The 13672-nt window shown below is 45.2% G+C and overlaps 1 protein-coding gene across 1 annotated transcript; it reads right to left on the reverse strand.

Annotated features, from left to right (window-relative positions):
• Nucleotides 1-1330: 1330 nt before the first annotated feature.
• On the reverse strand, nt 1331-12952 carry enc1 (ectodermal-neural cortex 1). The gene is made up of 2 exons (XM_079364418.1): nt 12579-12952; nt 1331-4725 (listed from the first exon to the last, which is right to left on the reverse strand). The coding sequence occupies exon 2, from the start codon at nt 4717-4719 to the stop codon at nt 2944-2946; it is 1776 nt and encodes a 591-aa protein (XP_079220544.1). The 5' UTR covers nt 4720-4725; nt 12579-12952; the 3' UTR covers nt 1331-2943.
• Between the last annotated feature and the right edge of the window lie 720 nt (nt 12953-13672).

The following is a 13672-nucleotide window of genomic DNA, read 5'->3' on the forward strand; positions in this document are numbered from 1 at the left end:
TTTGCGTGTGAGCGGCTGTACTGTACGCCTCCTTCTCTCTCGGTGGTGGTGGTGGGGGGGGGGGGGGGGGGGGGGGGGGGGGGGAGAGACGTGACACCATTCCAGTAAAGTGTCCGGCTGTCTCCGTCTGCGTCTTTCGCAGCGTTTGAGATGGGATGCGGGTGTCTGTACATCACTGCTCGGCGTCTCTCTCTCGGAGAAGGATGACGTGCGCTCTCTTCACAGTCGGAGTCCAGTAGATGATGCAAAACGGGGGGGGGGGGAAATCTGCGGAGGAGAAAGGAGTGGCTTGTAAAAAATAAGCAGACGTGGAAGCGTGAAGACGTCGGACAGAGACAACGTTGACAGGTTCACAGGTGACAGAAGACAGGAGGACAAAGAATGCATGATGCTCATTGATCAACAAAGCAACTTCCAAATGGTTTTTTTTTTCTGGCGCGCAGACGGCCTCGTGGTTATTTCACACCTCATGTATGGAGGCGTCACAGTAGTTGGTTGACTCGGGTTCAAATCTGACCTGTGACCTCCTTCTCCTGATTTCCTTCTCTACTCGCCACATATTTGAAAAATGTTTCATCCACCTTCTAGAGATCTGAAGCCTCCTACCGTTTCCTCCGTCTCGCCTTGAAACTTTCAATCTCCAACCTACAACTCCGTAACACACCAGAATTTCAATCTGACCTTTTTTGACTTTTACAGCTTTTACTTACTCCATGAGCCTTACACACTTTGGCAGGTCTTATATGTGTGGTTAGTGTGAATGTAATATAATCAGCTGTCTCTGTACAGGAGGTCTGTGAAGAGTACTTTCTGTCCTCCTTTAGGACTCGGCTTGTTTGCTGGCTTCTTATTCAGCAGCATATTTCTTTAACACTGTGTAAATGTCTGAGCCAACTCCTTGCTTATTCTTTTAGCTTGTGATTGATTTGAACTCTCGTGCTAAAATGAAACCAGAGGATGCTAAACAGGAACAAAATCACATGCAGAGAACTTTTTTTGTGCTCGGCCGACTAATGTTGCCTAAAAGATTAACATTTTTGTTCAAATACTTCCTAAGAAATGATTACATGGCTGTTCATATGATCCACAATACTCATAGTGTGTGTAAATACTTTCCAAATCGAACATCACCAACAGTCACGCTGAACATATGACTTTTTAAACAAGGATGCAAGTGAAGAATTCTGCTTTTGTTTTTTTTTTGTTTTTTGAAGCTTTCCAAGGAAAAGGAGGAATCTCAGACAAAGATGTTCCCCGGAGAAAAACTAAGAACTTCTCTTTTCTCTTCTCCGTCTGTGTGCTCCTTTTATCCCTAAACACTCCGCTTTTTTCCCCTTCCATTCCAACAAATTTTTCTTTTCACAGAGAAGACTGTCAGTTGCAGTGACAGGCAGGCGCTCCAAAAATCATATTCTGTATTAAATCAGTTGCAGGATTAAACCCCTTCACTGAGCACTGCGTTTCATTGGCTTCCAGTTCGTTAAAAAAACGTCAATCTTGTCTCTTACTTTCAGGGATGAGTCACTGAAAAGAAAAGGGAATAATGACTCGTAAAAAAATATTTCATCCTGTGGAGAGGATGAACATCACAGTCTTGCAGCAGCGAGTTTTCTCCAAGCTGTTTCCTGGCATAATCAAATGAGAGGCTGTGCCGTGCTGGACAGCTGGAGAGTCACTCCTAATTCCCTCTTTTTCCCTTCCTCAGGAGCCGAGGGCCTTCAGCCACTTCAGCCCAAACAGATATATGAAAAGGACAGCCTTCATGGATAAGTGAAGGGGGCATCAGTGTGGGCTGCAGAGGCGGCCCGATGCGATGTGATCGGGAGCCTGCGGCGTGAGGAAAGCTCAGGTTTGCCAGCTGACTACCCATGCTCCACATACGTCTGGGTTGTTTATCATCAGAGACGGAGAGAGCAGGGTTTGAACGAGGCCAAGAAGGCGCGCATGGAGTCGAGTTAAACGGTACATTTGCAAGAGCGAGACCGCTCGCTCTGTGGGATGATGCGCATCTGACCGAGCAGAGGAGGTAGCGCTCGCGCGTTCTAGCCCTCCTCGCTCTCTCTCCTGCTGCCACTTCTCTCAGACACCTCTGCTTGGAACCCATGATGAATGGTTTCCGACGCTGCGTGAGTCGCTGGCAGCCTCCCTCTCACCCAGCGTAAAGACCATAACCTCATCAAAGCAAGGCGACTGAGAGTGGATTATCCTCGCCGTGGTGTTGTAGCCTGCTGCTGTGTGGCTTGTCTAATTGGCAGACCCTCTTTTTACCCGCTTAGAGGGATTTCCCCCACAGGAGCAATAAAAGTATCCTATTCTCTTTCAATTACCCTCTGTGTCCTTCGGCCCATCCCCACAGCTACATAACTCACTTAACTAACGCACACAAGCCTCTATCAATCCCCCCCCAGCGCCCCCCCCCTCCCCTTCCTGCTCTGATGGTACTTCCCCTTCTTCTTCTCGAGGACAACGCTTCTCCTGTCTTAATCTGTTTCACGCTTAAAATCCAAAAAAGCCTCTGAGAGGCATCAAACGTACGTTAGTCGCAGATCAATAGGCCTCATTGATTGTCGGCTCGTCTGTGAGAAATCGCAGCAAACACTCGTGTTAAATTGGCTAATTCCATATGTGTCCTTGCCAGATCTGAAGTATCCCTGCCAAAAAGATTTTGTTTTCTGTAAGGTGTTTTTTTTTTTTTTTTTTAGAAGCCAAGAAATCTTACTTTAAAGTTCACACAGATTGGTCTATCCACTAAACACATGAGAAATGCAACATGATATACATGTTTTACAGATGGCTGAGAGAAAAGGGAGAAGGTGTTGATGTCTAACACTTCAAAGAGAACGACATTATTATACCACTTCTACAGCACTGTCAGTAAAGCTAAAGCTTAAGAATCTGAGTTCTAACTCACCTCATGAAAAGGGTGTCGGGAGGATTTTGGGCTCAGGCAGGCAGATGTTTCCAGGTGCTGACAAAAGCAGTGGGAATGAGCGAGTAGGGCACAGTCGTGATGCTGTTCCAAGCATCCAGTGTTGGGTCGTAGCAGTCCAGAGTTTTACACCGCTGCGTGCCGAAGTATCCACCCACCACGTACAGTTTGTTCCCGGATGCGACGGCCTGGCAGCTCATACGCTTGGCCGTCACATCGCCAACTTTAGTCCACTGGTAGGTATCGCTGCTGAACTTATAGGCCGAACACGCCGAGAATTCGGTATCCCCGCCCATGACAAAGATCTGGTTTCCAAGCACGGCGGCGGCGGTGTAGCGCCAAGGTTGCGGGCAGGAAGCAGGGACGGTCCATCGGTTCTCCTGGGGATCGTAGCACTGCACCTTCGGCAGCTTGTCGTGGGTGACGCTGGTTCCGCCAAACGCAAAGAGCTTGAGCTTGACGCTGACCACCGCTGCGTTGCTCACACCCTCTCTCAAAGGAGCGACCATTGTCCACTTGTTTGCAACCGGGTCAAACTGCTCTACCTGTTTTAGGGACACGGACGGAGATGCTGGGAGACAGCCAGTTGCGGCGGTGTGACCTCCGACCACGTAGAGGCAGTGTTTCAGCTCTGCAGAACCGTGGCCAAACCTGGCAATAAGCATGGGCGCTGCCTTGGACCATTCCTCGTGAACCGTGTCGTAAACCCACACATCTTTGGACACACCATTCTCCGAGCCTCTCCCACCCGTTATGTACACCTTGCAGCCGATGGCGCACGCGCTGAACTCTTTCCTCGGGCTGGGAATGTCGGCCTTTGGGATTATCTCTTTGGCTTTCTGGTCCACAAGGTACAGCTTGTCACACATAAAGGTCTGCCCACCCAGAAGAAAAAGAGCATGGCTTGTTTTTCTTGGCCTGGCACACGGGCTGTTAACAACGCCATCGTTCTGCAGGATCTTCAGCTTACACCGGATGGCTTCGTCCACCAGCTCCTTGCTCTTGGCCTGGGCGTTGATCAGCTCTTCTGTGGATACATTCTCCATGAGAAAGATGGCCGGCAGGAGAGCCAGGCGAACCGTTCTCAGGAGTTCTGGGAGGTGGCAGTGCCTCTTTTCCAGGTCGTAATTGATCCAGTTCAGGGCAGCTTCATAAACCAGTCTCTCGTCTTCTGTCTCAAGCTCCTCATGTGACAAAAGCTGCACCACCATGTCTTTGGGCAGTTGGAGAAAGTCCTCTGTCTTGCAAATGGCAGGAAAGTTGCTGAGGCACATGCCCCAGGAGAGCTCCGACAGCTTGGTGCACTGGTGGGCATCGGACAGCAACAGCATGCCGAGGCAGTTTGACGGATGAAGGTTCCTCTCGAGGAATTCAGCGCAGGCATCGCGGATGTCCTGAAACTCCAGCATGTCCCCAGCCTCCAGTAGTGACTCCGCGTTCTCTTCATTGATGACCACACGTGACGAGTAGGCGTAATCTAGCAGGAGCTCTAAAACCTCTGGGTGGATGGAGTCTCTGAAGTCGACCTCGCTGGCCTGGCTCTCCCTCAGCCCACCACTGAACATGGCCTCAAAGTATCGGCTGCAGGCGGCCAGCACGGCGCGATGGCAGGGGAAGGAGCGACTGCCGGCGTGAAGCAGGACGTCTGTGAAGAGCCTTTGCTGCCGCAGCGAGTTGAGGTGCATGAGGACACTGTCCGCATAGGACGACTTGTGGAACAGGTAGATGTTCATCGAGCCGGTGCTGGCTCGGGATTTTCGGTTCTCATGGACGCACACGGACATTTTCATTGAATCCTGAAAAAAAAAAAGAAAGGACAAGAAAAAAATCTCCCATCAATGCATTTTATACGGAAATCCCATCATACAAGGTTCGACTGTTTTCTTTGTGGTTGGTGAGTCACAGTGTGGGTTGTACATGGCAGATTTCTATATGCATTGCTCTCCATACAAACTGGTCAGAGTCATCTTTTATATATGCTGCTGTTTCACATATTTGTGCAATCTAGATGGGGGGAGTTTGGCTGCAATTTTTCGTAATCGAAACCAAGAAATGATCCAACATTTAGCGCCTAAAGCTTCTATTTTTGTTGCAATGGTATTAAGACAGGTGTGAGTTTTACCTGCATCTTCTGGTATCTCTTGTCACTAGAGGATGCACTTTCACTTCGGCCTCAAGCAATGACAGTCTTACTATTCAATGAGAGAGTGTCTTTTACCCTGCCAGGAAGACACCCGAGGGGGACGCTCCTCTGTTTAAAGAGTGACTCACTGCAATTAGGTCTGCTGTAGTCGAGTAAGATTTTTAAATTCTCTTGGTGGCAGTCGAGAGTTTAACAGCAGAATAATGAGTTTCCCGTAAAGACGGGGCAAACTTTCAGTAAATTGTGGGTTTGTTTGATGTGAGGACACAGCATAAGGGAAGAAATTAGATCATGCAGGGGGGAGTGGGGGGGGGGGGGGGTTCAAATAATTGTTATGCTTTCATTTAAAGTCGACCTAAATTTTCAAAAGATTTCCAGTCTCTTTGCTTCCTCTTCTGTCATTTAACTGTCAATTTTATGCTCCTCCGTCTCTAATTGATGGCTCAGCTATTCCCCCCTGAGATTTGAAAAGAAAACGCAATGGACATTTGTTTGTTTGAATGCTTAAGCGGCATCTTAAGAACTGTGAATTTAGGCTTAATTAGGTCCCCCCCTCCTCCCAGAGAGACTACGCTGTTTGTCTTTAAGATTTAGAAAGTCGTGAAAAAGCAGACTGCTGGAGTATTAAAAGACGCCTGATCAAATTGTTCCCTGAGCTGATCTACTCTGCATGCACACACTGTGATATCAATGCTGAAGCATTGCATCTGCAGCTCAACCATAATGTGATGAATGATGTGCATTTTTCAGAGGAGTATTGCAATCCCTCCCCCTGGAGATAGAGAGACATTTAGCAAGAGATCCAGTGATTACAAGTTGCAAAACAGCATACTTCTGGGAGTTAGGAAGGTCAAGTAGATAACACTTGTCTTCCACGCAGACACTGGGAGGCTTTTCCATTTCAATCCCAAGCACTGCTAATCCCCTTCCTTTTTTGAGATAGCACAATTTACATGCAAGAGTCCCTTTGCAGAGCTCTTTAAGAGAAGAGGAAAGAAAGAGACAGCAGGAGTCTTTTAAGCCTCTGAGATATGCACAGAATTCACTCCACTCCCCCTCCGGAAAGTCGCAGCTCCCATCTTCTCTGTCCTTGCCTTGTCCTCGCTCAGAGCTCGCTTTCATTCCATCCAATTTCCAGACATGTCGGGCGCATCATGTACTCCATTTCCATGAGCACCAAGTCGCCGTCTGACCTTCTACATCTGTCAGATACTTTGAGGAGACCAGACGTAAAAGACGTGTTAAGTTCTCCTCCAGTGCTCTCAAAATGTATCATCAAAAACAGCTAAATGTTCGACCCCAAATCTGTTTTTTTTACCATCAATACTGAAGTGAGTTAGCTAAACGACTGTAATAGTTTTCTTACTGAAAGCAAAGACCTGAGGCTGTGATGCTGCAGGTTAAACTTTAACGCCGACAGTAAGAAAAAAAAAATGATGTAAAAACATCCATTTAACTTCTTTAACACTCATCAATGTTTGCTAACTATTCTGCTAATCTGCGTGCCAAAATACAATTATTACAAGTATTGGCTTTAGCAGAGACGCCGTCTCTTTTTCAGTTCTGAGGGAGATGTGTGTTTTAAAGGGATTTTTGCTGCACGCTGGGAAAGCTGGTTGCAAACCATTAAAACTGACTGGCTGGCGTCAAGCTAACCAGAGCTGCCACTGAAAACATGTTTTACAAACCTCCAGGTGCCGAAATAGATTTTGTGTTTTGTGAACCTTCGCTTCAAGCCAAATGGAGTTCAAACGCTCGAGCGGGTCATGAATGATTCCTCGATGCAACTGAGAGGTGAGGACCTGTTTAATTTTCTCCAAGTTGCATCATCTGACCCCAAAAAACCCTCTCGATGCCGTCTGCTGAATAGACAAGCAGGTGTGAACTCTGCACGTACAGACGACCAGGCCGAAGACGCCTTCTTATGCACGTGTCTTTGTTTCTTTCATAGACCCGACAACGCTGGTGTTAAACTCTCCAGAAGTTTAACTCCCTTATTTGTCCCAATCATCCTCGAGCCTTTTGTCAGTTCTGCTCTTGAACGCGTCGCAGTCTCCCCAAGTCTCCGCCTCCGACTGAACACAACAGCCAATGAGAGCGAGCAGACGATGAAGCATCACTAAGCGGATGTTAGAGTGGATCATGAACACCAACGTAGAACTTCTACATTTTCTTCCCAGCTCGGATTTCACACATTTCCTTTTTCTCGTTTTGCTGTAACACAGAGCGCACGCCATGACGGCCAGCTGACGACACGCATCGTCTTCAGTGTTCGTTTATTCCTCTAAAGTCTGATCACCCAACTTCCTGTGAGATCTCGTGTCCGTGGAACCACAACTGTGAAATTGATACTACAAACAGCTGGTGTGTGGTCTCGCGGTCTGGCCGAATGGTCTCTCTCTCCGTGTGTTCGGAGGATTCTATTGTTAAAGTTACACAACACCAAGATAACCTAAAATAACATGAGACAGCAAAAAAAAAAAAAAAAAAAAAAAAAAAAAAGCCAAGGCCAAAAATAACCCAACTCACAAAATCAAAAACCAACAACACAAAGAGCGAGCTTCATAAAAGGAGACCAAGAGGAGCGAAGACGTCAGATCAACACGACTTCAACTGAAGGAAACTGAGAGACGGCCTGAAACAGAGCTGAGGCCTCGAAGTCACCTCGATGACTCATCACAAAATCTGCTTTAATGTCCAAACTCACTCACTTGTACAGGAGGAGTGAAACGCTCCAAAGAGCCGACAGAATAAACAGTCTAATGGGTTCATGTTTCTGCTGCAGCTCGAAGATTCATCTTACTCCTAATAAACTCTTAGAAATAAAATTTTAAAAAAAACATTTCTGATTAATCAAAGAAGAAGGAAAACAAGTTATCACAAGTTTAAAAGAAAAACGATGTTGATTCAACAGGAATTATTACATTCCTGCTCTGACAAAAACTCGCAAACCCGTCATCTCGTGGCCTCTGGCTGAGCTATAACGAGAATCTCTCACCTGCATGTGTCACCTCCCACACACACACACACACACACACACACACACACACACACACACACACACACACACACACACACACACACACACACACACACACACACACACACACACACACACACACACACACACACACACACACACACACACACACACACACACACACACACACACACACACACACACACACACACACACACACACACACACACACACACACACACACACACACACACACACACACACACACACACACACACACACACACAACAAGCACACACACAAGCACACACACACAGAAACTGCAGCTTATGTTCTCTAATTGGAACTTGTAAGCGCTTGAATTTGATGAGCGGTCCTTCTGAATGAGTTAGGGTTAGAGTTTTTGCGTATGCTAATAATTAGCATGTTAGAAGACAAACCTTGAGCAGTGCAGGTTCTGAAGCACAGACGCTGAGAGACACATAGACGCACTGATTGGTCCAATAGGATCAATTTGATATATGTGTTGACTATTAGAAAGTTTCCCGCCCATTGTAGAGATCAGAGCGTCTTTATGAGACGTCAAATTCATCGAGGAAACGTCAGAATTTGAATATTTGATATTGAACGGGGCGGCAAAAACAGAGATTAACCCCCCCCCCAATCTCTGACTCTCTCCACTGTCCTATCTCTAATATAGAAAACCAAACAAATAAACCTGATAAGAAACAGGTGGTATTAAAAAGAAACTGATGGATCAATGATTTCACAGTAAGAGCAGAAAACCAGCACAAAGACAAAAGGCAGAAAACCAGATACTGAAACTATTTGCATACTAAAGGATAAAGCCTGGATTACCAAGTCAGCCTGCTGGTCCTGGATCCCCGGCCTTCATATATTTGTTATTTAAATGAGAGTTTGTCCTTTGTTAAAAACGTGCCGTCACCCAACATCTGTGCAGTGGAGGGAAAGTTGTTTTTTTTTTAAACAAGACAAGCAGCTGTATTTAACACAGCCGGCTGTAGACGCATGGAACTGTCGGGGAAATCAGATAACTCAATCCTGTTTCAGAGCTCGGATCACATTATTGCTTCAGTCTGTTCGTTCGCAGCAAACGAGAAACAAGTCGGCGTGAAATTCCTGACAACTGTCTGGCCGACATTAACGTCTCACGTTTCAACAACTCCCCCCTGCTTGAAAAGAAAACAGCTCAGAGCTGGAATAATCGATTTGTTGACGTGTAATAAAGCTGCTTGTTTGGCTCGTCAGGCGGGAGACTTGAGATCAGTGGGACTTTATCGTCTCTGGGAGCGTCGGTAAGGTCGGACACGAGCCTGGACTCAGACACTGTGATGATGTGGTGTTCACCTTTCTGCTCAAGGAGAAGGTCAAGTTTCCTTAAAGAACTGACTTTACAAAACAACAGACGTTAAAATACGGACAAAGATGCCGACCGATTAAATCTTCAGCTGCTTTAAAAAAAAAAAGTCCCGTCTCCACAAAACCACCGACAAACGAATATCGTGAAGCATCGAGGTCGAACCTCTGAGAAAGTCAAGACTTTTGAGAAAAAAAAAATCTAACTTTATTCATATGTGTTGCGTTACCATGGCAACAACAACAGTAGTCCTAGACAGCCAATGTTGGGTAATTTTTCTTCTCGTTTCCAATCACCAAAGTATTGCAGGCAATCCCCCCCGCACACTGTCTGAGTTGCACAATGTAAGAAACGTTGCCAAAGTTTTTTTTTGTGAAATTCAGACGTTTGACCCAAACCTGAGAATCAGCGCTCTCTCGTTTCTTCACTCGCAGCAGCTTTAGATTAAAAAAAAAAAAACTTGACAAAGAGATCTAACTTTTTTTTTTTTTTTTTTTGAAGATTTTGTTCTTTGGATACTTTCGATCATTTCAATAACAGTCATGGTGGGTTTTTTTCTTTTCTCTCGGGATGAGTCGTACGACCTTATTCAGACTCCTTCCAGCCCGCTCGCTCGGTTACTTTTGCATTCAGGAACATTCACAGTTAGCCCATCGTGCTCTCTGAACACGCCGTTAAAACTGCTTCTTGGTGTTTTCCGTTTGCCAGTATCTTCTTTTCCTGCTCTTTTATTGATATTGTGAATAACGTGAAACGGCGTGTAGCGCTGATGTCATCACAGCGTCTGACTGTGTTGTTGCGTCGTTCTTCTACGTCATGATTAAACACGCACAGATTAAGACAATCAGACTGATTCTGATGTTTGTTTCATGACTTCTTTTGACTCCAACGATGTTGACATTTTTTCTCATGTTTGACGATGAAAACAAGTCAGACTTTGTTCATCAGGTGACCTCTCCTCTGAATCAGTCGCCACCAGCATTTCATTTATCTGACACACAGAATTGACGTTCATGCCACATTATTTGCAAAAGTGAAAATGTCTGTCAACGGCCAATATCAACCGATACCAAACATGGGAACGAGTCAAAATAAGAGTAACTTTATTTATAAAGCACAGGTTTACGACTCAGCATCAAAAGTACAGAGCGAAACAACCCAAACACAGAAGAATGTAAGCAACTGAAAAATAACCCAAACAACCAAAAACAACAACAACCCGACAACACACCGAGCCCAGCAATCATGAGACGCAACATCACGCACCGACATCCTGCCTCGCCGTGCACGCTGCCCCCGGAGGTTCATGTGTGAACAACCAGCTCGAGCGGCCTTCCTGAACTCATCCAGAAACCTTCAGCAGCGTGTGTGTGTGTGTGTGTGTGTGTGTGTGTGTGTGTGTGTGTGTGTGTGTGTGTGAACAGGGCTTCTGTGCAAAGTGACCATTTAGACAACAAGTTGTGTAACGTTTACATAACTCGTGTTGGGGAATATAATTGGCAGAAAGTGTGAGTCATTAAGTGATAGCTGTTAAAGTGGCGGCATGATGATGATGTTGTTGTGGTTTTTTAACAGCATGCAGGAAAACATCTTCTCAAGTCGCTGATTTCAGCAGCAATTAAATTCCTCAGAGATCAACAGAAAAGAAATGCGACTTTTTTTGACAACTGATTGAACCTTTGATTCAGATTTAAGCATTTTTTTTTTTTTTTTTTTTTTTTTTTTTAAAGACATTTTCTGTTTTAGCTTCAGAAATGTGACGCATCCTGTCTGTCTCATGGATCACAGCAAACGGACCTCGTTGAGTGTTTTGAAGCAGTCTGAAGACATTCATGAGGATTCAGGAAACATGTGATTATTTTTTACAGACGTAATAGATGAAATAATTTTCCGACATGCACACATACATCTTTACAGACTCTGTGTTCCTGTGGTAACAAGTAAATATCTGGTTGTTTTCTCCAGAGCTTAACTCATTTATCTCGTGTCTGCAGAGTTGAAAAAGAAAAACAGAAACAGAAATGGGCTCAACTTATCTCATCAGTGAGGACAAAATGATCCCGTTATCTGGAGATAATGAGAGCGATTACTGCGTCGTTTTGGAAACCTGATTTGTTGCAGTGATGCAAAAATAAAAAAAGACGAGATGTGTAAAAGAAGTGAAATGAACTCGCAGACACATGAAGGAAGAACATGTACCGATGCATGTCCACAGGGAGGAATATTTAACAAGTCACTCAGACTGACGAGGAGTTTAAGACGACTTGTCATCCATCTGATCGGTTAGAAGGAAATGTGTTTTCAGTGTGAGCACGAGTGTCTGGGTTTGATGTTTTCAAGAGTTGTCATCCTGGTCCCCTCACAGAAAACAGATCCAGAACCGGAAAGCACATACATGCCACACTCAGAAATCACACAGAAGAAAGGCAGACACACACACACACACACACACACACACACACACACACACACACACACACACACAGCAGACTGCTCTCCATCTGAGGGCCTGGGCTGGCTCTCAGTCTGTTTAAAATCATTGCCAGGTGTTCACAGTCAACCAGAGAGACTCATGCAGGAAGAGGGATGGGAGGGAGAGACTTCAAAAGTAAACACCACAGAGGCTTTTTTTTTTTCTTACATCTGCTGCTTGAGAAGAAGAGGGATGAAACAAGATGCAAAAAGCAGAACAATCCGGCAGCTTATTGATCTGAACATCGGCATTCATCTAAATCTCTCATTTATGCCCGTCCACACACATCTGAGTGATTCACAGCCACTTATTAAACGCTGCCGATCGATTTATAGCACCAAGAAGAAGAGCACGTGATACCTGGTGTGCCTATTAAAATATGTAAAACATCTCGAGCATGCATGGGAGTGCAGGAAAAAGACGCACAAAGGAAGATAGGAGATCCGGAGGATTGTTAGTTTAAATACACATCAAACTGCTTTGTGTTTGAGAAAATGATAGAAACGAGATCATACTGATGCAATGAATGGATGTCGTTAGGAACACTTAGTCCTTTCGCCTGTTTTCTCTTGTAGATTTGTGCATCATGAGGTGATCAGAAAAGGGTGCAGCAGGTGTTCAGGTCCAAAATATGAAACTGTAGTGTGCACAGGTAGTATTGAGAGAAAATGTTACCTCTTTGGGTGAAAGCAGGAGTTCAATAGTGCCCGCAGTATCCCTCGAACATGCCACTTCTGGAAGAGCCACGATGCAAGCCTGCGCCCGGGGAGCGCGTACAACTCCGCGGATATTTCCAAGAAAGGCAGACCGGTCAGGGTGAGGACGCTTCGTGCTCAGAAAGCGACACACAAGGAGATGTCTGCAAACTCCGATTCAAACAAAAAAAACGACGTTTATGAGCGTTAAATGGATGAATACAGAGGGAGAGATGTTTGGAGGCGTCGCTCGTGCGTCGCGGCTCTGCTCCTCAGTGACGGTCCTCCTCCTGCGCTCCCAGTCCTCCTCTCACTGGAAGCGATGGGTGTGTTTACAGGGAGAGGGGGAGGACCGTCACCCCGCAGGAAATGAAGAGAGAGAGAGAGAGAGGGAGAGGGAGAGAGGGTGGGTGTAGAAAAAGCTGTGGAGTGTCTTCCCACACATCCTCCAAGGACCCAAAATATTCATCTTGAAGTTTATCTAACTGATGAAAATTGTTTCGTAAAGTTTATTCAAATTCAGATTTGTAAAAAAAAAGTCCTTAAAGGTCAAAGTCCCACTTTCTGTAACGACTTAAGAAAGTGTAAAAACTTTGAATTCATTAAGTTTCCTCGTTTCGTTAAAAAAAAAAAGTTTGGAAGCTGTTGAAAGTGAAAATATAAACACATTACAATCTGATACACGTTGAAAGTACACAAAGACAAGACATACCACAGAAAACTAGGAAATTTAATTAGTTTAAGGTAATTATGTGTAGCCTACATTTTGAATTTGATACCAGATTTCTATAAAAGCCACATCAATGTGAAAGGTACGGTTTTATTCATCTTTTATTAATTTTGGGGTCACACGTCCTCTCCATGAAACCTCCGAGAACCTCTTTAACAAGTTTTCTCTTCAGTAGCATTCACACAAACCTCTTTTTTTAACAGACGATCCTGTGAATAACGTCCACTTTGTCTGGGTTGTGGCGCCCCCTGTGGACAAACGTGGTATGACATGACTCTTAATTGATCTTGTCCTGCACATGTGTAAAGTGTATTTATAATGAAAAATCTCTTTGAATGTTTCGC

Source organism: Symphodus melops (genome assembly GCF_947650265.1).
Source record: "Symphodus melops genome assembly, chromosome: 16".
Taxonomy (NCBI): Eukaryota; Metazoa; Chordata; class Actinopteri; order Labriformes; family Labridae; genus Symphodus; species Symphodus melops.